This window comes from Cibotium barometz, chromosome 30 (assembly GCF_041138505.1).
Source record: "Cibotium barometz isolate CiBa-2024 chromosome 30, ASM4113850v1, whole genome shotgun sequence".
NCBI classification, from domain to species: Eukaryota; Viridiplantae; Streptophyta; class Polypodiopsida; order Cyatheales; family Cibotiaceae; genus Cibotium; species Cibotium barometz.
The window spans coordinates 33,577,513-33,602,238 of NC_141075.1; the positions used below are offsets into that span (position 1 = coordinate 33,577,513).

General features: G+C 38.7%; 1 protein-coding gene across 2 annotated transcripts in view; it reads left to right on the forward strand.

Annotated features, from left to right (window-relative positions):
* Positions 1–1,142: 1,142 nt before the first annotated feature.
* LOC147621404 (homeobox protein HD1-like) overlaps positions 1,143–24,726 on the forward strand; it is a 32,120-nt gene continuing 8,536 nt past the window's right edge. For both annotated transcript variants that reach the window (XM_086824559.1, XM_086824557.1), the window contains exons 1-4: positions 1,143–1,994; positions 7,374–7,494; positions 7,653–7,837; positions 7,942–8,073. In XM_086824559.1, the coding sequence (XP_086680685.1) occupies positions 1,638–1,994; positions 7,374–7,494; positions 7,653–7,837; positions 7,942–8,073 (795 nt within the window). In that variant the 5' untranslated portion in view covers positions 1,143–1,637. The remainder of the gene's footprint in view (positions 1,995–7,373; positions 7,495–7,652; positions 7,838–7,941; positions 8,074–24,726) is intronic.

Below are 24,726 nucleotides of genomic sequence, written 5' to 3' on the forward strand. Positions count from 1 at the left end.
CTCTCTCTATCTCTCTCTACAACTCACAAGGTACCTACAGGCCAGGTTACTACTACCACGTTAATAGTATTCTCTTGGCTTCGAAATCCGCTTCTACTCTCTCGTCGATCTTCTCAACACCCACATTATCCAAAGGACAATTCTTGCTTTTCAGCGTTCCTTTCACCACTTATGAATTCTTGCGCGTTTAGTAGTGGTCAAGTATATTAAGGCCACCAGATGCAACACCTGCTACTTACACCGCTCCTGGACACGCTTATTTGGTACTATGCTCTTCGAGAGCCTCGCACTTGCCCCTACACTACCAGATCCAATCTACAAGATCCAATCTACAAGGCTACATGCAAGGTCTTGTCCAAATGCCTTGCCTTTTAGTTTTTTATTTCTCAGCAGCCCCAAGGCCAACACGTCCCTTCAATCTTGTCGAAATGCCTTTCTCTTTACCGCTTTCGCGGTTCAGTGCCCTGCATACCTCTCGTCTTTCTCAGCCTTATGAGTGTACGCTTCTCGCCCTTCCTCCCATTGCTCTGCTTGAGCAACCACTTTTAGCAGTTGCTGAGTTCTCTGGGAGTCTCAGGTGGGGGGTTCCTGCAGTCATTCATTTCCAAATTCACAAAGCAATGGAGGCCTCTTCTCATAGGCTGAGGCATTTGGAGAATAAATTTATGGTATACCAAGGCTTTTTTCAAAGGTAGAGGCTAGGGCATTGAGATCCTGATACTAGATAGGCTGGCCGTTGAACTTGAAGGGTATTTTTCTGCAGGTTGCACATGGAAGTTTTGGAAATGACTTAAGACAGCACACGTGCTGGTGGTGGTCACTGGTGCTGCCCGCAGCCCCAGAGGTGAGTTTATAGGGTACCTCGGTAATATGCAAGCACAAAACATGCTTAAAGCACATTGTGTGTAATAGGAGGAGCATGTAGGACCTAGGTTCTGTGTAATAGGAGGAGCATGTAGGACCCAGGATCTGTCGTATTCCAGAATAAAGACTTCCACGCCACCAGTAGCTCATTACTTTAGTATAATCTGCAGTAGAGTGCACTAGCAGTTACTATTCTAGTAGCATATGGGTGTCGGTTGGATTCCAATCCTCACCTATCTAGCTTCGCAGAGCTAGGAGCACTAGTAGGACTAGATAGTGAGAGGGTACTGTGAAAAAATCTTTCTTCTAGACAGTAGGAGTTTAATAAAATGCCCACGGGTATTGCAGGAGAAGAAAAGTTTCCACATTGGAAAAATACAAATTACAAAGGGACTCTTGAGTTCACACAACTTCCAAGCATACACAGGGACCAGCTTGTAAACTCAGCCATGGCATGAGAAGCTCTGTACTGCCTTGCTCTCACTAGCAGCTTTATATCTGGATAAAGAAGAAGGATGGGATAGGGCAAGCGGGGCAAGAAAGCAGCCATATCATGTAGCAAGAAAAAGAGCCACTAGTGTTGGGTGAATGGGGAGTACCTTTGTCTTTCTTTAACGCTCGTACTGTTGGCATCCACACAGATCCCCCAATACTCACCAATATTGTTATCATCATACCATAGCAACACATAATTATTACCATCAAGCAGCAGCAGCAGCAGCCGACGAAGCAGGACCCACACCAGTAGCTCCCTTGATCACAAGCAAAGCAGCATGAATCATCGCCAGCGTCTGTGTGCGCCCAGTTTTGAAGAAGAGCAGGCGGCCGCCGGCGGCGGATCCTCTAGTTCTGCGGAAATGTGGCGTGTTCACATGAATGCTTATGAGGAGCCGCTTTGTCCGCCCGCCAGTCTGAAAGCGAGCATCATCGCCCACCCTCTGTTCGAGCAAATGCTGGCCGCCCACGTTGCATGTCTGCGGGTTGCCACTCCGATCGAGCACCACCACACCATCGACTCTACCTTACTCGATTTCCACCACATTGCTTCGAAATACTTGGCCTCAGCTGGCAGCCACAAGTGCGACGCGGGCGCTTCCTCTCAAGACAAAGAAGAGCTCAATCAGTTCATGGTAAGCATTCTATTCAATCAATTCGGTAGCTAACGTAGCTACATTTCCAGTAAAAACTGTGTCCAATGAGCGGTCGTATATTTACCATAGCCATAGTTAGAGCGATGCTGGTTATATAATTATACCTTAATCCGTTGCCAATATAGGCCTAACCGAGCTGTAGATGACACTTATCCACGATCGTCATACTTGTTTGAAATAAAATCTGCTTGTACCCCCAAGATCCTAGCCTACTCTCCTAGCACAAGTAACTAAAACTCCCGATTTCGGAAGAGTACTGGTAGATGTCATAGATTTTTAAATTTGTACCAACTGCAGCTTTTCTACACTCGGGACTGCACATATCTAGGCAGATCTTCATGGTGCCCGCTGCCGACACATATATATTGGCATAGACCGTTGATTTATTCACTCGTAAGGTACACCTTCAGGCTTTCAGATATTCTACTTCTACTACAGATACTGATATTCTACTTCTACTACAGATACTGATACTGATCAAACTTCTCGAAAGTAGATTTTCCATAATGGCACGCAGATTCCGCAGGTCGACGTCCTATTCATGTAGCGCCAATCCCCTCAATATTTTTTAATTTGCTCAATCTGCATCTAGACTCACGACTTTAGAGAATGTCATGCCAAGCTTACTTCGAAGCCTTATGATCTTGGAATAGCAGCCTACATTCACAACAGTATATAGGGTAGGCTTCAGTACATACTCTTCAGGTCTTGAAGTCCTTAATGCCAAATCATATGTTTACCATTGAATCATGAGCGAACTTATCCACTACGATAAACTTGCAACAATCAGCTCATAATTCAGAGTCCAGACCTTCACAATATATAAATCCTCCTTGAATACCCCTGCCTTGATACATAAGTTAAACTTTGTCAGTCTCAACATGTCAATGCCTAACGAGGGTACTTATTTTAAAATCAAATAAATGATAAATTAGGCTAAATGTCATTCCATCTAGAGAGGCATCTCCTTAAATACGGTGAAGCATAGAAGATGCTTATTTCAATGCTTAAAATCTAGTATTCTTTAAGGAGGACAAACATCTTTCAGCCGTCAGATAAACTATTCTCTTTTAGCCTATATGTATCTGTATATGTACACACACGTATATATATATATAATTTATATGTTTGTATGTGTATATGTACACATACATACATATATATAATATATAATATGTATATACATATATAATTTATATGTTTGTATGTGTATATGTACACACACACATACATATATATAATATGTATATACACATACACATATATGTAATTTATTTATTAATGCATACATACAAGTGTGTTTGTGATTTGATGGTAGGTTTCTTTCATTCGCTTACCAAACCACTTGAAAATTTAAGTATTTTGTTTGCTACTTCAAGTTACCAATCAAACAAGAGAGTGGTTGTAGATAGCTTTATATTCACAAAGCTCAATATAAGGAATGCTGTAAGTAGAGCTTAGATGTTGAAAAGCAAAATTGTGATACAATCAACACCTATATTATCTTCTTTTCTCAAAGTATCCACTGTCAATAATTTGTTTTGCGCGCTTATGCTAAGGATTGCCATATTTCTTATTGTCTTCTCTATTCTTTTAATTATCTCCATTTCTCAAAGTATCCATTGTCAATAATTTGTTTTGCATATGTTAAGGATTGCCATATTTGTTTCTTATTTTTATCATCTCGTCCTAGGTGAGCATAGGTATAAGTCATTTCAAGACTTCAACATCTATTTTCAATAGACTTGTATTGATTCTCTAGTATCTATAGGTAGTTATTGAGTTACTATATGATGTTGTCACATTATATTAAATATTTTTGGGTTGGACAATGATTGAGTATGTGTCCTTGTCACATGAAGTCTTGTAATACATAATCATAGTGAGAAATCAAGTTTTATTTTCCCTAGCCCATGTTTAGTGGCAATCGCAGATGCCTAGTTATGTTATAATTTTCTCCCATGCTATGCAACACTAAGAGAATTGCATGCCCTATATTTTAAGTAACTATCATTTTTAAAACACATAGCTTGCGTACAATAGGTGTAGGGCTAGGTTTCTTGACCTTCTTGTATCTTGTAACTTAGTAGGAAATCGCTATTGAGAACAACTATATCTCTAACTCCTTTATGTTCACTTTCTAAAAAATACCTTTAAATAAATTAGTCTAACATATTAGAACACATCTAAACAAAAATGGCTAAATAATTTGATGCTTGGCTGTGTTTTGCAAGCCTTTCTTTCTCCTTGTTTGGAGGAAAATATATGATGTTCACAAAATTAGCCTGAAATACGTGTTATAGATTTTGCGGTGGAATTTAACCAATTAGCTACCATGGGTGTGTGTGTGTGTGTGTGTGTGCATGTGTGTGTTTGTGTGTGCACTCGCATGTGCTTTTCATAACAGGTCTACTCTTTAACTTTGGAGAAGTGATAAAAACACACTATGTTAGTCTATTTATGGAAAGATTTGTGAATTGATGTGACATATCTTTATGCTTGGAAAGTCACCTACTCTTCGATGTTAATGATGTGAGTGGGGATCTCATAGGCAATTGTTTAGATTAAGCATTTGAAGTTCATGATCTGAATATTTTTAGTAGACCCTAATTTAGTCAATATTGCACTTTGATTATCATAAGTTTGAGAAATAATATGAGCTTTCCATTTGAATATGGAACACATGTTATGGCATTTATCACAAGTTACTTGTTTATGGTAGATTTTACATTTTAGAATAGAGCTTTGTTTTGTTAAGCTATTTAAGTCAAAGGCTATTATTTATCCTTTTTCATTAATTCAAGATTTCCTTCTTTTTAGCATTATTTTTTTGGGGATCTCTCATACCCCCCTCTTATGAATTGGTTTTCTAGATCTGGAGGTTTTTATGTTTCATTAGAACCTGTAATTTGGCTGAAGTCCTTGAGCAAGATTCATAAGCCTCATACTCGCATGCATGAGGCTTATGAGTCTTTGAGAATACTCGTAAGCCTCATAAACCACTTCCTTTTTCACAACCAAAATATACATACACTTATCTTTGAAGGAAAGACCCTCCATGTTTCTTATTGAAGCATCTACGTATATCTATCTATCACCCCTATCAACCTTAAGTTTGAAATTTCTATTAACATTTCATAAGTTGAGTTTTTCTATAGAGACTATGTTGTTTGACATGTGAATGTAACTTTGAATTGTTTTCTCTATTATGTGGTTTTTATAATTTTCTTGGAAACATTGAGAAAACGTAAAAACTTAAAGAATATGTGGTATCTTTAAAAAAAGAGAGAAAAATAAACAAAATAAGAGCTCATAGTTTGGTTGAGATAGCAAATAAATGTATCATTATTATGTAAGTTTAAAAAAGAAGGTTGATAGATATAGGAGGGAAACTCATGATTTTTCTAGATTTCAAATGAACTATCACCTTGTCTTTACAAATCACACACAAACATGCAAAAGTGCATGCAAGTGAGTAAAGGACTCCTTCCCCAAATAAGCATCGATTATTGAATACTCTCAGCCTCTTTCTCTCTTTTTTTGTCAACATATTGGCCATGCTTTCTCTTCTATATGTAGAGGAATATATTATACTAACATTGCACTTTAATTTGATCAAGAAAAGAACATACACAAGAGTGAATGCCTCCCTCCCCAAGTAAGCATCCGTTGAATTCTACCCCCTTTTTTGTCATCATGTTGGCCATGCTTTCTCCTGTCCATTTAGAGCTATAGCTGACTATAATAACATTTGTACTATTAATTCGATCAAGAAAAATATATTCTCTCATAGTATTATAGATGTTGATTTAAAAAAAGGATCTTCTCTTATAGTATTATAGATGCAAAATAAAGAGGTTTTTAATTTTTACTATATATGTCATTTCATCATCAGGGTTTGTGGTATTGTTTTCTGACTTATGGCCTCTTTCTCTCTTCTTTTGTCATCATATTGGCCATGCTTTCTCTTCTATATGTAGAGGTATAGATTATACTAACATTGCACTTTAATTTGATCAAGAAAAAAACAACACAAGAGTTAATGCCTCCCTCCCCAAGTAAGCATACGTTGAATTCTCCCCTTTTTTGTCATCATGTTGGCCATGCTTCCTCCTCTCCATTTAGAGCTATAGACTATAATAACATTTGTACCATTAATCTGATCAAGATAAATATCTTCTCACATAGTATTATAGATGTTGATTTAAAAAAAAGGATCTTCTCTCATAGTATTATAGATGTAAAATAAAGGGGTTTTTAATTTTTACTATATGTCATTTCATCATCAGGGTTTGTGGTATTGTTTTTTGACTTATCACATAAGCACATTTGATTTCTAAAAATGAAAAGATGTTTACAAGTACTTTCCTTGTTGATTGGAATAACTATTATATATTGGCTTAAATAAAACCATTTCTCTCAGAGTACTATAGATGCAAAATAAAGAGCTTGTAAAATATTTCTTTGCATGGCATTTCATCATCAAGTCTTGTCAATTGTATCTTATCACACAAGAATATTTGATTTCCAAAAATGGTAAGATGCTTTAGAATTGATCTCCTTGTTGATTGGAATAAATAATGTGTATACCTGAAATAAAATCATGTCATTCTACAAGGCACACCACATTGTTGATGTCAAGCTGAGTGTCAGTTTTGATATACATTCCTGTTGGCAAAAATAGGTGTCAGTTTTAAATTAAAGAAAGTGTCAAAATAGGTTTGAAATGTTATATCATTGCATGGAAGTCCTTTTACTTACAGAGGTGTGTAACTATGTATAGATGATATGGCTAGTGTTTTATGTTTCTTTTTTTTAACACAATCTGTTGGCACATGATTTCACGATAAAGAAACCACCAACAAGTGGGGGTTGATTTTTGTTTGTTGGATCTTTCTGTCGCAAGACAACGTTTGTTGATACTCAAGAAAATTGTCATCTAGTCTACATTCACAAGAAATGAAGTTATTTATTTGGGGTGACTCTCTCCTAAGAGATTAGCTCATGACCCACCCTAGCGAGGAGTTTGAGTTTGAACCTCTTGAAACAACAAATTTAGATGAGATCGAAGACCTCCCATGGAAGAAGTCATTTCCATATGCGCGATGTAATACAAAGGTGTATAGGATATGATACACATGACAAGTAGTATGCATCATGGCTTTGGAAGATCGAATGAGGCTGCTTTAGAATATGACTAGTATAAGTCATACATCATGGCTTTGGAAGGTCAAATGAGACTTATCTATAGGGCTAAATTAGCCTCCTTGTTGTGAAATGCAGTTTACCATAGTTAAGAAATTCACCATCTTTGGGTGCATGCATGACGATGCCGCAACCGTGTTATGGCTTGAACAGGAGAGCTACACTCTATTGTTGCAGTCATTTAAACAGAAGCTTCAAGAACACTTTAGCACACAAGTCCCTGAGGCCATCTCTGCATGCTGGCAAATCGAGAAGGCCCTTTACGATCTCACCGGTAAGAAAACTGTAAAAAAGATAATAGGTTAACCTAAACATTGTTGTAGCGTTTGGAAGGGAAAGGAAATGCAGAATCAATATCTTGCTTAAGCTAACTTTCGACCACGGGAAGCGTTTTCCATTTAAGATAATTTTTGTGCTTAATTATGTACGCAGGTGTATCTATTGGACCAGGAAACGGCTCCATGATGCCTGAAGACGAGAAAGAAAGTGTTCTTGAAAGTGATTTGATCAGTTCCAATAGCTCGGGGCGTCTAGGGATGGATGCTTTTGTTCCTTTTGATATTGAGAAGTCCCTTCTGGAGCACGTTAGAAGAGAGCTAAAGAACGAGCTCAAGAAGGCAAAGGCACCAAACACTTTTCATTGCATTTGACGATACTACTGCAGAAATGACTTGATTATTAAAACTTTGTTTCTCTCTCTCTCTCTTTATCTCTGTTGCAGGATTATCTATCAAAGCTCAAGGATGTGCATCAAGAGATCATGAGGAAGAGGCGTGCTGGTAAGCTACCCGAAGACACAACACACGTCTTGAAAGACTGGTGGACTGCCCACGCCGAGTGGCCATACCCCACGGTATTTTTTTCCCCCTCACTAAGTTCTATTGACTACAGTAGTTGCTACTAATAAAGAACTCTATGGATAAAGGACTGCTAGAAAAGCTTAATGGTTTTGAGATGGAAGTGTTACTTGTTGACATTAGTATTATATGGTTCTTATTTTTCATTAAAATTTATATCCCTTAGAATCTATAGCTCGTGCTTTTTCCAATTCACAACAATACTTAAGTTCAAATGTTAAACTCTTTTTCTTCAACACTTTCCAAACAGTACTATTAGTGTGACACTTGGGCGTTTGATTTTTAGACATATATTAGGTTGATCTAGTATTGAGAAAATTCCTCAATTCTATATAAGGATGGCTACATTGTGGAGTTCTTGAAGCAAGAAAAAACTTTATTAGTAAGCAAGAAAGTTTCAAAAGAATCAATTGAATTTGGATATTTAGCAAGATTAAGCATGTAGATGATTATTTGTAGATCCAATCACTCATGTGACATAATAATACTACCATCCATGGAACTACAAGTACTCCAAGATAATGATAATGCATACTAAAAGGCCTATCTTTAGAGTTTCTAAATGATGTCGGGAAGATAACTTTTCATGTGTGCATGAATTTAAAATATCACGATTCTTTTTTTTAAAGATCATATCCTATAGGTATTCAGGATTTCACTATGCTTTCCACACACATGCACACATCTAGGTATCACTCTTCAAAACAATGGCCACTTTTGTAGCCTGTGGGCAAGTTGCAAGACAAGCCCTATAAGCGAGTTGCTCAATAAATTGGAGTGAACAGTACCTTGCAAAGTTGTTAGTGACTCATGGTCACATTTAAGTAGTGATATATGATATTCGTAGCCATCACCATCCTAAACCAAAGTGTGAAGCTTAAGGGGCAAGCACAACACACTCTTATCATCGCATGATCCTTGATGACCAAATAGAGATGTCTAGATGATGCATTGATGACTTGACAAATGTGTGTCTAGATGATGCATTGATGACTTGACAAATGTGTGTGATAGCAACTAGTACGTCCTCGTGTTGGCAAACATATAGCAAGAAAGGTCTCCCAATATGATTCAAACTCAAAACCTGTCAAAAGAGAAACATGAGCTCTATCAACCAGGCTACTCTTGGGAAAACGTATTATAAACACGAGTTCTATCAACTAGACTACAGCCTTGGAGGCACTTACTAGAAAGATCTAGTGGCACTTATTAGGCTATAGCCTTGGGGGCACTTATTAAATGTTGGCATAAAGTTATGGTGTATATATAAGTTAATAAACTTTCTATAAATGTGCTACATATTGGCAAACCTATTATAGAGTTTTACGTAATGGTAAAATCAATGTTGAATCAAATTAGAAAAAAGGAGTCTGGAATATCCATTTCTCCCACTTATTATGAATTTACCAAAAATACCATATTAGAGAATTTGGAAAAATTCCAATTTCCATTTTGCAAGATTGTAAAAAAGGGACCATGGTGAACCTTTCTAAGCTTTTGTCAAAACCCCCTCATGTGACTTATCATTAGAAAGAGCTTTAAGAGTAGGTTCTAAATGCACATTCTCTGACAACTTTTGAGTTTGTATGCTTAAGTCACACCAAAAAGTAGATTGAAAAGAAAATTCCCAAAGTCTTGGGATTTTTCCAAATTCTCCAATATGGTAATCAAATTAGAAAGTTATAGAACCACCACTCTATAATGTCATTTTGATATTAATATTGAAAACTCTAAAAATACAACACATTGAATTATAAACTAGCATTGTATATCTACACATAATATTAAAGTTAAAAAATTTAACTTTTTTTAAGAAACCATGACATTAGGGTTGATTGAGAAATGTTAAAAAATCATAAACCAATAAAATATATTTTAAATATAAATTTAAAATATCAATTTATTGGAGCTTTCCAAACAAAAAGTAAATTCTTAACTTAGAAATAACAGATAACAAATTAGTGAGATAGATATATTAAAAGAACGAAAACAAATAAGAAAAAGAAAGAACTTTTAAACTAGAATGGAAATGAAGAAGAGAAGAAAAGCCATTGTATAAGTGGTTGGAAGTTTACCTTTACTTTGTATAAGAGTAAGAGAAAGTAGAATGGGTGCCACAATATGCTACTTCTTGAAAACTTTTCCCAGTGTGTTGGTATCGACAAAAAGAGTTATACAAACGCATATACCATTAGCATTGACATTGATGCTTTGTAGACTATCAAAAATCATAGGAAATAAGTAGAATCACGCCCTTATAGTTTCTTGTGCATTTATGCTACCACACTAATATCAACCATTGGGAACCATTACCGTATACATCAATCACAATCTATAAAAATTGATCATCATAGAGCTTAATCTATGCATAGATCTTTATGCATTATGAATGCATGCATAGAGCTTAATCTATGCATTAAGCTCTACGAATAGAGCTTAATGCATAGATTAAGCTCTATGACTAGAGCTCTATTCATAGATTAAGCTCTATGCATAGAGGACCTACAAAACAAAACCCCTCTTTTTGGTAGATAAAAATAGAGAAGAGACAAGATTAAAAGATAGGAAAGAGAGGAAAGATAGGAAAGCACTTACCTCTTTTTGGTGATGTTAAAAAAGAAGATTAGAAGACCTACAAAACCAAAAAAAGTGTGAGGAAAGGATTAGTAATGCATACATACAAAATTGAAAAGATTAAGCTCCATGCATGCATTAAGCTCTATGCAAAGAGCTTAATGCATGCATAAGCTTAATCTATGCATAGATCTCTATGCATTATGAATACATGCATAGAGCTTAATCTATACATTAAGCTCTACAAATAGAGCCTAATGCATAGATTAAGCTCTATGATTAGATATCTATTCATAGATTAAGCTCTATGATTAGAGCTCTATTCATAGATTAAGCTCTATGCATAGAGGACCTACAAAACAAAACCCCTCTTTTTGGTAGATAAAAATAGAGAAAAGATAGGAAAGAGAGGAAAGATAGAAAAGCTCTTACCTCTTTTTGGTGATGTTGAGAAAGAGAAGATTAGAAGACATACAAAACCAACAAAAAGGGTGAGGAAAGAATTAGTAATGCATACATACAAAAGTCCTAAGAACCTAATGCATACATACAAAATCGAAAAGATTAAGCTCTATGCATATAGAGCTTGATGCATGCATAGAGCTTAATCTATGCATTATGAGTCCATGCATAGAGCTTAATCTATGCATTAGGCTCTACGAATAGAGCTTAATGCATAGATTAAGCTCTATGATTAGAGCTTAATCTATGCATTAAGCTCTACGAATAGAGCTTAATGCATAGATTAAGCTCTATGATTAGAGCTCCATTCATAGATTACGCTCTATGCATAGAGGACCTACAAAACAAAACCTCTCTTTTTGGTAGATAAAAATAGAGGAAAGAGAGGATAAAAAGATAGGAAAGCACTTACCTCTTTTTGGTGATGTTAAAAGAGAAGATTAGAAGACCTACAAAACCAACAAAAGGGTGAGGAAAGGATTAGTAATGCATACATACAAAAGTCCTAAGAACCTAATTCATACATACAAAATCGAAAAGAGAGGAAAGAGAGAAAAGCATTTACCTCTTTTTGGTGAAGTTGAAAGTAAGGATTATAAGACCTACAAAATAAAACAAAAAGTTGAGAAAAGAATTAGGAATACAAAACCTTAAAAGTGTGAATAGCATCGATACACAAGGAGGTTTAAGCCTTATGCATGAGGAGGTTTAAGTATAAGCCTCTTATGCATAAGACACTTATGCATAAGAGGCCTCTTAGGCTTATGCATATAAGAGAGAGAGAGAGAGAGAGAGAGAGAGAGAGAGAGAGAAGATAATACCATTCAAAAATTTTCAACATAAGAAGCTTATGCATTGAGAGAGAGAGAGAAAGAGAGAGTGAAGAGAATACCAATCAAAAACCCTAATTCTAAACATACCATACAAAAACCATGAATATATGAAGAGGTGGGGGAGATAAGTGGAATAGAGATTACCTTGTTGAGAAATCGTCCTTGGGAGGAGACTTGGGAGGAGACTTGAGAGGAGACTTTGTGAGGAGAGGACAAAGAGTGAGGTGCAGCCATCACATGAGGAAGAGGTACAGCACAAGGAGGACAAGGGAAGTGAAAATAGTTGCGGCATCGACGCAGGCAGGATTATTCTATTTTTTTTAATAGAGCGCGTCTATATGCGCATCTATAACCGTGTTCATATCTATATAGACGCGCTCATAGACGTGCATCTGGATGTGCCTATAGATGCGCTGATATCCGCACACTTATAGTCGCATAAATAACTGTGTAAACCTTGCCAAATTGCAAATTCACCCATGGCCCTTCTCTCACTTCCATCTCTCTCGAATTTGTGTGTCTATGTTCTCATTCTCTTATAGTGTTAACTCAATTTATGAAATAATTAGTTCACTATGTACTTTCTTGTGTACACTTGATGACCCATTTGATTTGTCCGATAAATGAATTTTTCATTTCTCAAATGGTCATTGTATAATCAATAGCTTAAATGGCATGTTATTCACCCCACCGAATGATTAGCCTTCTAGAATACTTATAGGCCACCATAAGCATGTTACACTTACAACAAGATGGCTTCATAAGTTGCCATGAACAATGTATTCATCTCAAATTTCTTTCACACTTCTAAGATACATCATATGTATAGGTTGCTTATTACTATTATTTAGTACAATACTACCTTGTAAATCATGTTACAAGAATTGTACAATGTACACTTGATCCATGCTCATTATTGCTAGATTGATGAGATTTATCCTTGGTATTGAGAATATGATGAGAAGTCATGAAGTAGAAAGGGTGTATAAAATGTTGGTTATATAAGTGATATCATGAAGTACTGACATGCATAATCCGTAGTTATTGCTTGATTGATAACACTCCAAGGTGTTGTACATAAGTATAAATAACAAGTATAGCAGATACAAGGGATACCAGGTCAAGCTTAGGCTTATGTGGCCTAGTTGAGAGATTGTGTACCATGCCACCATAAATCCTACCTTAAAAGAATATATATTTGGTTCGTTTCTCATTCACTAAAAGAGGTGGGGCCATTATCCACACCTTTTTCGACGCTTTAGAACTAAGCTAAAAAATCCCAAAACATCGAAATACTCATGGAAATAAACGTCGATATATGCGTTGAAATACACGTCAAAATAAATATGTATTCCCACTCTTATTTCGACGGCATTTTGGTGCATATTTTGACTACTATTTCGATAATTATTACGATGATTATTTCGATGATGCAGAACATTTCGACGCTTATTTCGACGGATGCAAGAAATTTTTGACGGTTATTTCAATGAATGCAAGAACTTTTGACGCTTATTTCGACGCGTGTAGTTATAATTGTTTTTTTGGCTAATGGTGCATCCAGCTAAAATCTTGTAGTTGGATATACCATTATGCCAAACTTATAGAGTACTAAAGTTAATTGTACTCAGATATGAAGAACGAAGAGAATTTGTTAAAAAAGTTGGAGTGCCACAACGTTTTTGACATTACAAAGTATGTACATTGTACACACGTGCAAACAATGGCTAAATTATATTGCAAGATATGAAATTTACATATCAAAGACCATATTATAAGCTCTGAGGAGATGAGCCGACAAAAGACGATAGTATGGTATGGAAAGCCAAAATGGTTTTTATACGCAATGACCAAAATTGCATAAAGTAGCTGCATACAAGCTATACAATCTCAAACAAAGATGTGAGCTGACCAAAATATGTATGTACTAGAGAAAAGACATGGGCAAGGCCACTTTATGCGGAGCCCTCACTCATGGTTAAGTATTGGTCCCCGTGCTGCAAAAACCATACAAGACGCTTTTTTTTGGTATACAAAACAACCATCTAACATGCAATGGCAAAGCAAGTATACAAATCATAAGGTTAAGGCTTGTCACATTTACTATATCTACAACATTCTCCCAATTGAGGTTGACGTCTTCTCGCTCTTCTCCAAAAGAAAGTACGCGTTATGGCGGTGAGCAATGTCTTCCTCCTCTCTCATTGTCGGCCGAGTAACCACTTGATTCTAAAAGTACCATAACATAAAAATAATAAACATAACATAACATCAAATGAAACATACAAGATAAGGGTTGATACTTACAAAGTAGACATAGAATGTATCCCAACCACCACTTCCAAGGTGAGAGCTTCCTACGCTCTCCGTTCAGGCTTTCGTTGCATCCTCTTGTTCAGGGATTTAATATTCACGTGATCACAAGATTTTTGGTGATAATAACACATGTGAACAAGTTATTCACATGTTCTCATGTTACCGTTCACAAAATAACAGGTTACTTGCCATTTGGGAACCCCTTAAAAGCTTGGCTACACATGGGAATAAGCTATTCACATGTTCTCATGTTACCATCTTCACATAATAGGAGGTCAGTGGCCACCTAAGAAGATTTTTTATGCCCGACAAAGATAGTTTTTTTGGGCCCTTGTGAAAGCTTTGTGAATATAACATGTGATCACAAGATTTTTTGTGTTATTAACATATGTTATTAATGTCTCGTTTACGTCAGTGAAATCCCTGCTCTTGTTGCTCGTAGCATTGGGGATTTATTGCATACTTTTGATTCTCCTCATTCCAATCCTCGGTGCTGATGTACCAAGGCTTCTCAGCCCCTGCCTTCACTCTCCTAGTCACATCTCCCCGCAAATGTTTCATGACGTCCACCATAAGGTCCTTTATTCACCTTATGGGGATGACATGACTATCGATGGTTGGCTTGTACTCATCCTTGATTTGATGAATGACTCTTTCTTTCTTAGCTTTATCCAACTTTGGCCACCATAAAGTCATAAAGTCATTAGCAAAGATAATATGTCAAAGCTCGCGGATGCGGCTCTTCATCTCTTGCTCTCGCGACATCATCCAAAACCACATTGCCATTGATAATTGTATAATATTTTTTCCCATTGTGGGGGTGTGGGGTGTGTGTTGAAACGTCGCAAGATGATCACGAGCGTGGAGTGCTTTTAGCGCTAGATGGGGAGCGAAGCTCACGTGGGGGCGTAGACCCATCCATGCCCCCACTTGGACAACAATTGCCTCCACCTCCACCACTCCAGTGTTGTCCTCTGCGAGCATTAGACGAGCGACTTGAGGGAGGGGTTTTGGCGGCTCTTCATGGGGTTTCTATTGGTTAGCTAGGGTTAGTGGTGGTGGTGCCCGATGGTGCGGCGAAGTGCCCGCCCCTCCCCCAAAATATTGTTGTGCCATCGCTCTTTGCTCGAGCGTGGCTTGTGCTAAAAAACCCACAAATTGGTCATGTGACATGGCATATGGAGAGAGCGATGGAGAGTAAGCGGGTGTCTCATCACAGGAGTGCAGAACATGTCTCTACACACACACACATAACAAAGACCACATGGGCACTTGAATAAGAGCATACACATGAATAAGAGCACACATCTCACAACACAAAGAAAAAAGAACAAAGAAAAAATAAAAACATTCATTATCCCTAATCACACACACACACACATCTCACAACCAAGAGGAGAGGGGAGGGAGGGCAAAGAAAGAGGCAAACCTGCTTGAGTGGTAAGGAAGTGGAGAAGATCTTGGGAGAGAGAGAGAACCTGCAAAACAAAGAACAAAGCAAAAAACAAGAAAATTATCCCTAATCACACACACACATCTTATAACACATGCACATGCAACCAAGACGAGAGGGGAGTGAGGGAAAAGGTGGCGAACTTGATGCTTAGGGAGAAAAACGCACGCGCATGCACAAAAACATAGGAAAAGCTAGGCTCTATTTTATTGTAAAAACGTGCACCGTCAAAATTAGGGTTGAAAAAAGCATTAAAAAAACGTCAAAAAAATAACGTGGAAACAAGCGTCGAAGAAAAATATTTTCCACGATGTTTTTGACCACGGTTTTGGCGGCCTTTTCGACGTTATTTTTGATGACCTTTTCAACGCTTATTTCTAGGATCGCTACTTTTCATTCAAATTCAAAATCTTTCCAGATCTTGCATGCCCCCAACATTTCAAATTCCATATCACCGACTTCCACCCTTCACAAATACTTAAGGGAGGATCCCCCTCCAAAAATAATATTAGTTCCCATTGCAAATTAATATGGAAACCATGGACAACGCCACACCCTCAAATTTTTTTTATTTACATGAGAAGACATTTTGCCCATGTACTTGCCTGCGAATACAAAGTGGCTCGATGTCGACGAATTTGCAATGATCATACAAAAAATGGAAAATATTTTCGGTGGAGCAATTGGAACATCTAATTAGTGGCAATGCGCGCTCAACAATGACGAACGAATGGATATCCGGCCTGAACAATGGAGACCAACAAGAGTAGCCACAAACGAGGTGATCAAACAACCCAAGGAACTTGAGGCGGATTCGGAGCAAATACTAGAACATGACATGGATGACATGATAAATGCCTTACATGATGGAACAGAAGAGCGTGGTTTGGAACACGAAGGGGTAGAAGAAATCACACGACATGTGGAATATGCTTCCCAAGAAGAGAGAGATTTGCAGGCTTCCTCGTCTTCCACTATATTATGGAGCACATGTGTTTGTTTTACGCACTTGCCTATCCATATTGAACTTGCAATCGATTTTTTTATGGTCTAATATGAGCATATCAAGCGTAAGTGATGATATCATATGCAATTAGTGAGTTATATATCTTTATATGCATTTTCTTAGCCTATCTATTTTGTGTGATGGCTTATTGAAACATGATAATGAGATGCCAGTGGACCGTAGTCGAGCAAAAATAATGCTTGTCCAAATGATTGTATTCTTTATCGCGACAAGAATATAACAACGCAACACAATGTCCACATTGTGGTACATTGAGATATAGACAAGATGTGCAAGGAGAAAGGGTAGCAGGAAACGTTTTACGACACTTTCTCATTGTAACATACCCATCTTCACTAGTAAAGAAATGTCCATGTAATAGATAAATTTAAGAGTTTTTATGGTATAAAAATCAATGATTTTATAAAATGAGCCATTTGTACTTAGAATCTTCAAATTTGGAGGCCAAATTTGGAATCTGCGCGCGATTTTACAGCATCCAAAATGGACACTGGATCAAGCTTATACGCAAATTTTGGTTATTTTTAGTTAATAAAAGTGACAACCTTTAAACCTTAATAAATGCACGACCGGGCATCCGATTGACAAACGATCTACACCCCAACGACCAGGGAAACATCTCGGACAAAAAAACATTTCACCCCTCGGGGGGCGGTCCGACACATAAATCGAGGCAGGTGTCCTAAATTTGGAGACCACGCCCCAAAGAAGGAACCGTACACACTTACTAGGGTGCCTGTACAATGGCCCGCAGAAGAACCAAAGGTCCGCCACCCACTGATTGTTCCACACGCACTGCTACGTGGACACCCAAGCTGCCTCTGACCAAATAAGGTACATGCGTACCACTCCTTTCCTATTAACCGCCACCCACTGATTGTTCCACACGCACCGCTACGTGGACACCCAAGCTGCCTCTGACCAAATAAGGTACATGCGTACCACTCCTTTCCTATTAACCGCCATCGTACCTTTCCCCAAAGCCATGCAGGCCACTGATCCATAGCTTTTACTAGCACACCATCCTTTCGACCTTACTTTGCTGCGCAGTGCCCACACTTGTACCCCATAGCTATATAAACCCTTGAGGTGCTCCATGGGCAACATGCATTTCTACGTAGCCTATACTCTGCCATGTCGCTGTATGTACCGCCATCTCTTCCTTGTGCAGTGTACTTGTTGCAGTGCAGCCGTCCCTCTTAACACCCCCTCATTGGCCACTTTTCAGATAAGGCAACTTTCCTCTACTCCCCCCCCCTTGTTAGAAGGCAGTGTCCTTAACTCTTCCCCCCCCCCGTGTGAAGAGACTTACATCAGCACCCTTCTCCCCTTTAGCAAAATGTTTTTGTTAAGGACATCTCACAATCCCCCCCATTTGCGTTGACTTTAGCAAGAGGTTTCGGTCTTAGAGAGGGTTCATGCGCTGTGGCCTTAGAGACGGTGAGCAAACAATCTTGGAATTGAGATCTGACTGGAGTGTTTCGACCGCGACGTCTAAGATGACCCCACCCTGAAAACACCAGAATATTACCTCGGGAGGAGTGCGCAACAATGTGATTAGAGAAGATGCTCCTAATGCGGTCCCAACCCTCCTGTTGCAAGCTCTCCTTAAGGAAATGGTGGCCAGGTTAGCTTGGTTATCTTTTAAAGAAGAGTTTTTTTTTATATTAGTGTTAATAAATGTGTATCTTTTCCTTTTAAAATAATGAAATAAAATTGTATAAAGCTACGATTTGAAGTGATGCTATATTCAATGAATTGTATTGAAATTGTTATCTTTAAGAGAAAGAGTGCAAGTTTTTCCTAGCTTTGACGCTAACTCCGTTCCGTGCTTGTGTAGCTGGGCGGCATCATTAGTAAAGCCCGAGAACGGCCCAAGGTATCCCTCATACCATTGGGAGAATAAGGTTCACCGATTGAGGCGAGAGATTATGATGCTATCTAGTTTAGAGGGCCCAGGCTAGTGTGATGAATAAGCCCACTCTAGTGCGCAGACATCCCTTTGAGGGGGGCGGGAGGATCGAGCGACGGAGCCTGAGAGGGCGACAGGCTGGCTTGAGTCCTTGCTAGCGGCCGACGATGAGATGTATGGTCCCGTAGGGGTTTTGCCCAGCATGTAGAGGCTGGAAGGCCGAATTCTAGATCATCGGTAGTATACAAGAAGAGAATAAGAGAGCCGGTTTGGCTTTTATGGAATTGATTCATGTATAAAGTTTTTTTATAATTGTTGTCTTTGGCATTATTGTACTGTGGAAAAAGGCTGTTTTAACAAATCTTATGGAAAGGGCCTTAATTAAAGAACATGTTTATTTATGTCAAAACAGTGTGGTAGAATTAGTTAGAAAACAAAATTGACACGTGAGTAGGGTGGAAAGTGGGAGGGGCACCAATGGCACCATCCTATGGGGACGGGTGGACCCGATTAGTCGGGTAGCTTTCCAACAGATTAAGTGAAAGCCTTACGCTAGATAAATAGGTTATTGGGTAATTCTATTCTAGAAGACTAGGCCAGCGAGACGGCTGTGCCTTGCATGGATAAGGAAAAAAGTGTTGTCTCTAGAAATCAAGACTAGTAGTTGCCCAAACTTATGATCAATTACCCTATGGGTGATTTGATCTTTAGAAGATGAAGCTCCCCCTACGAGATCGGACTAGGTCTTACCTATGAATCCTATCCTTGAATCTCTGCATGGTCAAGGTGTCGATGAATAGGAAATTTTCTCCAAGTTAACACTTGGTGGACTATCTTAAGTGTTTTCCTTATTTTGGAAGGGGGGAACCTTACACCCATCATCCCTCGGATTAAAACAATGTTCAAGTGTAGATCCATTGTAGGATTGATGACTTGGAACCATAACACTAGGTCCACAGATGGTGTTATGCGTGTGCTCGCGCAGATTCCCCTCTGCATGGAAGCACATTGAAGAGAAGTGGGTAGCCTTTCAGGAGGAGGCTCGCCATATTTGACTCTGACTAGCGATAGATGGAGTGAATCCATTTGGTCTACGAAGTTCATCATGGAGTACATGGCGTGTTTGTCTAGTTAACTATAATCTTCCACCATTTCTACTAGCGATAAAAAAAGAGCATCTTTTATTATCTTTGATAGTTACTGGAAAGTACAAAGTGAAGAACATGGATGTGTATTTAACCCCTTTAGTTGAGGAGCTTCGTGTTCTATGGGAGGGCATTGAAGTTCATGATACTTCCAAGAGGTTTGGACAACGTGTGCTAACATTGAGAGGAATTCTTATGTGGACTATGCATGATTGGTGGCCTGGCTACTATGGAGAGTGCTCTGGTAATACTGTAGCTTGTTAACATATTATCTTAAGTCATGCTTGTCATCCAAACTTACCTGCTACAACCTTTTTTAATGTTCGACAGGGCTTTCAGTGTTATGGTATAATGGATGTCCATTATGTGGGCAGCGACTTGAGGCTCGGTACTCAAAGTCTATGAAGAAGATAGTATACGAGAGCCACAAGAAGTATCTCCCTAGCAACCATCCTTTGAGTGTGAGGGATTTCTAGGGGGGTCTCCTCACATATGTAAGAGCAGTGTTTGGAGGACCTTATAGGAGTTGGATCCAACCTACACACCTCCAAGAATGAAGCATCTATCCATTTTCCATCAACTTCCATACTAGAATGACCTTCTTGCGAACCATCTTCTTGAGCCAATGCACATTTTCAAGAATATAGCCGAGGTGCTTTGGAAAACCATCACAGGAGCAAAGGAGAGCAAGGCACAATGAGATGCTTTACAAGAGGTTCAATGCATGCAACACTTATGGGCCCAAAATAGAGCAGATGGGAAGGTGAAGCTACCAAAAGTACCTTGGGTCATGACAAAGGAAGAGTACCAACGTGTAAAGAAGTGCATTAGTGAGTTTCGTACACCTACAGGATGCATGTGCTTGAAAGGAGCATTTACAAAAGGACAATGAGCTTAGTGGCTTAAAGAGTCATGATTGGCACAAATTCTTACAATTCTTGCTTCCTACAACTATCAAGGATTGCCTCAACGATGAAATTCGAGCAACAATTTATAAAATTGGTGCATTGGTCCATTGGATATCAAGGAAAGAGATTAGTAGACACATTGGAAGCAGCATGGTTAAACTCCATCGAGGCTGTTACAATGGCTGAGAAATACTTTCCAGCAAATATTTTAACCATTCAATCGCACTTGCTAGTTCATGTGGTTGATGAAGTTGCTGTGGCTAGGGTTGTCCATAGCCGATGGTTTCTTGGAGAGATTTATGAAGACACTTAAAGGATTTTTTCATCAAACTGCTCGTCCTGAAGGTAGTATGGCAGTGGGATGGCTTCTTCAAGAATCACTTGTATATATAACTGAATTTCTCAGTACATCTAATCTCGATATGCTAAAACTATGGACATAAGAAGAAGATGATTAACTAGTTGGGGAAGAGCCACAAGGGAAAGGCCTTGTGAGAACAATGAATGTAGGATTGCATGAAAAGATCAATAAATTTTGCATCTTAAACTCACATGATATGGAGAAATGGATCAAGAGATATAACTTGGTGATATGGAGAAATGGATTGAGAGATATAACTTGGTGAAGGCTGAAAGGGACCAATTTTGTTTGAGTTTTAGGAGGAGTCGAACAACCCGCACACTACCGTACCCAACAAAACTTGCACTTCTTCAAGACTTTCCTTTTAATAAATGGCTCATGCAAACAATACTGCAAGCTAAACGCAATGGTGAATCAATAAGTGATGAGGAGGAGCTTGCATATGGTTGTGATTTCCATGTATGTGAGTTTGAGATATCTACGTATTGTCTTTTATGTTGTGCTTTAGTGAATTTATAAAATAAAAGTATGAGGGTGCAGGAGATAGAGGGTCTTGTAGGAAGTTGTGGTGCCCTAGGACCTCTAGGTGTTGCAGCTCTGCTGGAACTTGGTTAGATCCAAAACTTTGCTCAAGGAGAACGATTATAGAGTATGGCTACAACTTTCATATGCTAGTTTATTGTGGAATTGAAGAAAAGGCTTGTAGAGATTGATGGGATAATCTCATGGAGGATACCTTGGTTTCTTGGTGTCCTCTCATTCTGTTTGAACCCCATGTCTCATGGTTGTTTATATAGCCTCAATTGTTATTTATATGCATAAGGGTTTTTATGGTTTTTATTGAAGAGTTACTTATAATCTTGTTTATGTTGTTTGATTTGAGAGTGTTGAGAGTGTTGAGAGGATACATGTGTGGATGAAGATCTGAGGTTTGTTGAATCAGGTATAAGTAAATTAGCTCAATATGTGATCTACACTTGGGTTAGTCAGCTGATGCTATGAAAGAGTAGATCTTGTCTTGTTTGAAGCCTGTAAAGTTTTCTGTGGCAATATTGGAAAGCATTCTGATAGGTTGTGGGTTGGATGGTGTCTAGGTTAGTTGGGAGTGTTTTTAGGTCAGAAAAGTGTCACCCAAGGTCAACTGAGTATCAAAAGGAGTTAGTTGAGGGTATACAAGGGTAGATATGATTCTTTAGGGTTGGAGGGGAAAGATTTGGACTGACTGTCAGATTTTCAATCACACAGTGGGGCAGACAAAGTTGCAAAATTGAAGGGGAAAGTGTTTTAGAGTCAGCAAACAGTTACCTACTATCAGTCTTAAGTTTGTGGAGTTGAGGTGGATTTGAAGTTTTTAAGGGATTGGTGGTGTTATGCGGACACTCGGGTGAAGAGCTCGAATTTAGATGAGCTAGTTGAGGAAGCTAAGTCAGATCTCAATGAGCAGGGGGAACGAGTTGATAGGTTCAGTGAAGTTTTGAGGTAAGTATTTGAAGTTTGTTAGTGCTAGATGAATTTTTGGGAGCTTGGTGAACATATATTTGACTGGGGTCAACAATAGCTATTCGATTCACTTTATAGTCAAAAGTTGATCAACTGAGTGTTAGCTAGGAGTGTTGTTGGTCAGCTAATGTCATCCAAAAGAGTTAGGAGTGACGATGAGAGCCGTGGGAGGTCATGATTGACTTAGGAGGATAGCTAGAGGAGTCATCTAGGTCAATTTGAGGGGTTTGGAGAGTATTTAGGTGTCTGAGTGTTTCAGTTGAAGGGGACATCAATTGAGTGGATTAGTACTTTATATTGGTGTTCTTGCTGGTGTTATGGTACTTGTTGTTGGTATCCTCTTCACAATGGTGTGTTCAAATGAGCTATAGAGACAAGACTCCCCCAACACATCATTGTTTTGGTGCACCCACTAAGGAGGGTTTTGAAAGCAACCTTATGATTACTTGAATCTTGGAATTTTGTAATAGTGAAGATGGCTGCTATGATGATCTACCTTGTGTTTCATGGTCATGCTGGAGGATCCAGAGGAGTTCTTGGTAGGGATGTAGATTACAGCCTTCATCTTTGGTAAGCAGAGAGATGAAGACAAGCTGACTTTGTTGACTATGCTGGTTAAAGGAGATGCTAAAAGGTGCTTGCACACATGGAGAGCCCAACTGAACTAGGGTTAGAAATATGAGGACATCCAAGTGGCTGTGATGTAGCACTATAAGTAGAGTGAATCCCCTGATGCTTTATGGTAGGAAATTCAAATTTTAAAGCATAAATTATCTAATGTTTTTGATAGATTTGTGGACCATTATGAAGGTTTATAGTCAAGATGGGACACTTTCCTCTAGGAAGGGAGCACCCACCTGTACTTCGTAAAGAAGAAAATGTTCATTTAGTCTCTTCATGCAGATTTGAGGGATAAAGCAGAGCTAAAGAGGCTAGGGCATCTTGAAGAAGCTTTGAGGATTGTTAGGGAGAAAGAGTGGAAGCTCGAGAGGATGGATCAAAAGAAAAGGGAAGTTCAGGTGGAAGAAAGGCTAGCTATGCCTCGGGAAAGAAGATCAGAAGAAGGGAGGACTTCTCCAGTGGCTCAAATGGTTATTGATCAGCTCATGTAGGGTACCAATCATTTAACTTAGCAGATGAATCTGAACCTATTTGCAAGGAGGCAAAAATGGCCAAAGGTAGGAAATATGGACCCAATATGAATGTTCAATGTTTCAACTATATGGAGAGGGGTCATATATCTCCTCAGTGGCCTTAGCCCAGGAATATGGGAGGTGGCATCTAGGAGGGAAGACATGCAAGATGTCAAGAGGGAAGACGAAATGCCAAATCGACATGTACCATAAGCTCAGCAGCACTAGCAATAGCCAAGCCAGGGAATGGTCCAAGATAGGGAGAGAGGAGTTTAGTTGGGATGGATGAAGAAGTGGGCATCTTAGCTAAATAAGAGAACTAGAGATATAGAGGTTGAGGATGAGCCAGGACCTTTAAGGAGGAAGAAGGGAAAGCAATTAGAAGATCAGACCAATGTAGGTAAGAAGAAGATCGAGTTAAGAAGACATATTAGTATGTAAGACTTTCCCTTAGGTGATCATGAGGAGTATGACCTAATGAGAGACCTTCAGCACAAGGGACCTAGTGTGACGTGGTCCCAGCTCTTATAGTTATGCCCTAGACTTAGGAGGATGTGGAGTAGGCTGGTCATAACACAAGAGATTCTAATAAAGATAATAAGGGAGGATCCTAGATTAATGTGGTGAAAGTGAAAGGGGATAAATATTATCTGCAACAAGTTATGGATGCCTGGGTGAATAAGCACAGAGCTCCAAAAGTTTATATAGATGGTGGTGCACAGATATGTGTGATGACCCAGCAGACAATAGAAGCTTTGAAATTGAAGGTAGGTGCACCCTTTGAATTCAAAGTTAGAATGATAAACAATGCAAGGATTAGATGTTTGGGAATTATAAATAAGTTGCAACAAGTGAATCTATTAGCACAAGAAGCTGAATTGAATGCCCATGTGATGCCAGGCAAGTCAAAAGCATACCCACTTATTCCTGGGAGGCCATGGCTGATTGCTATGATGGCAAGAAAAGACTGGTGGAGGGGATATCTAATTTTGGGGTTGGACCAGCCTATGAGAAGACAAGTTAGG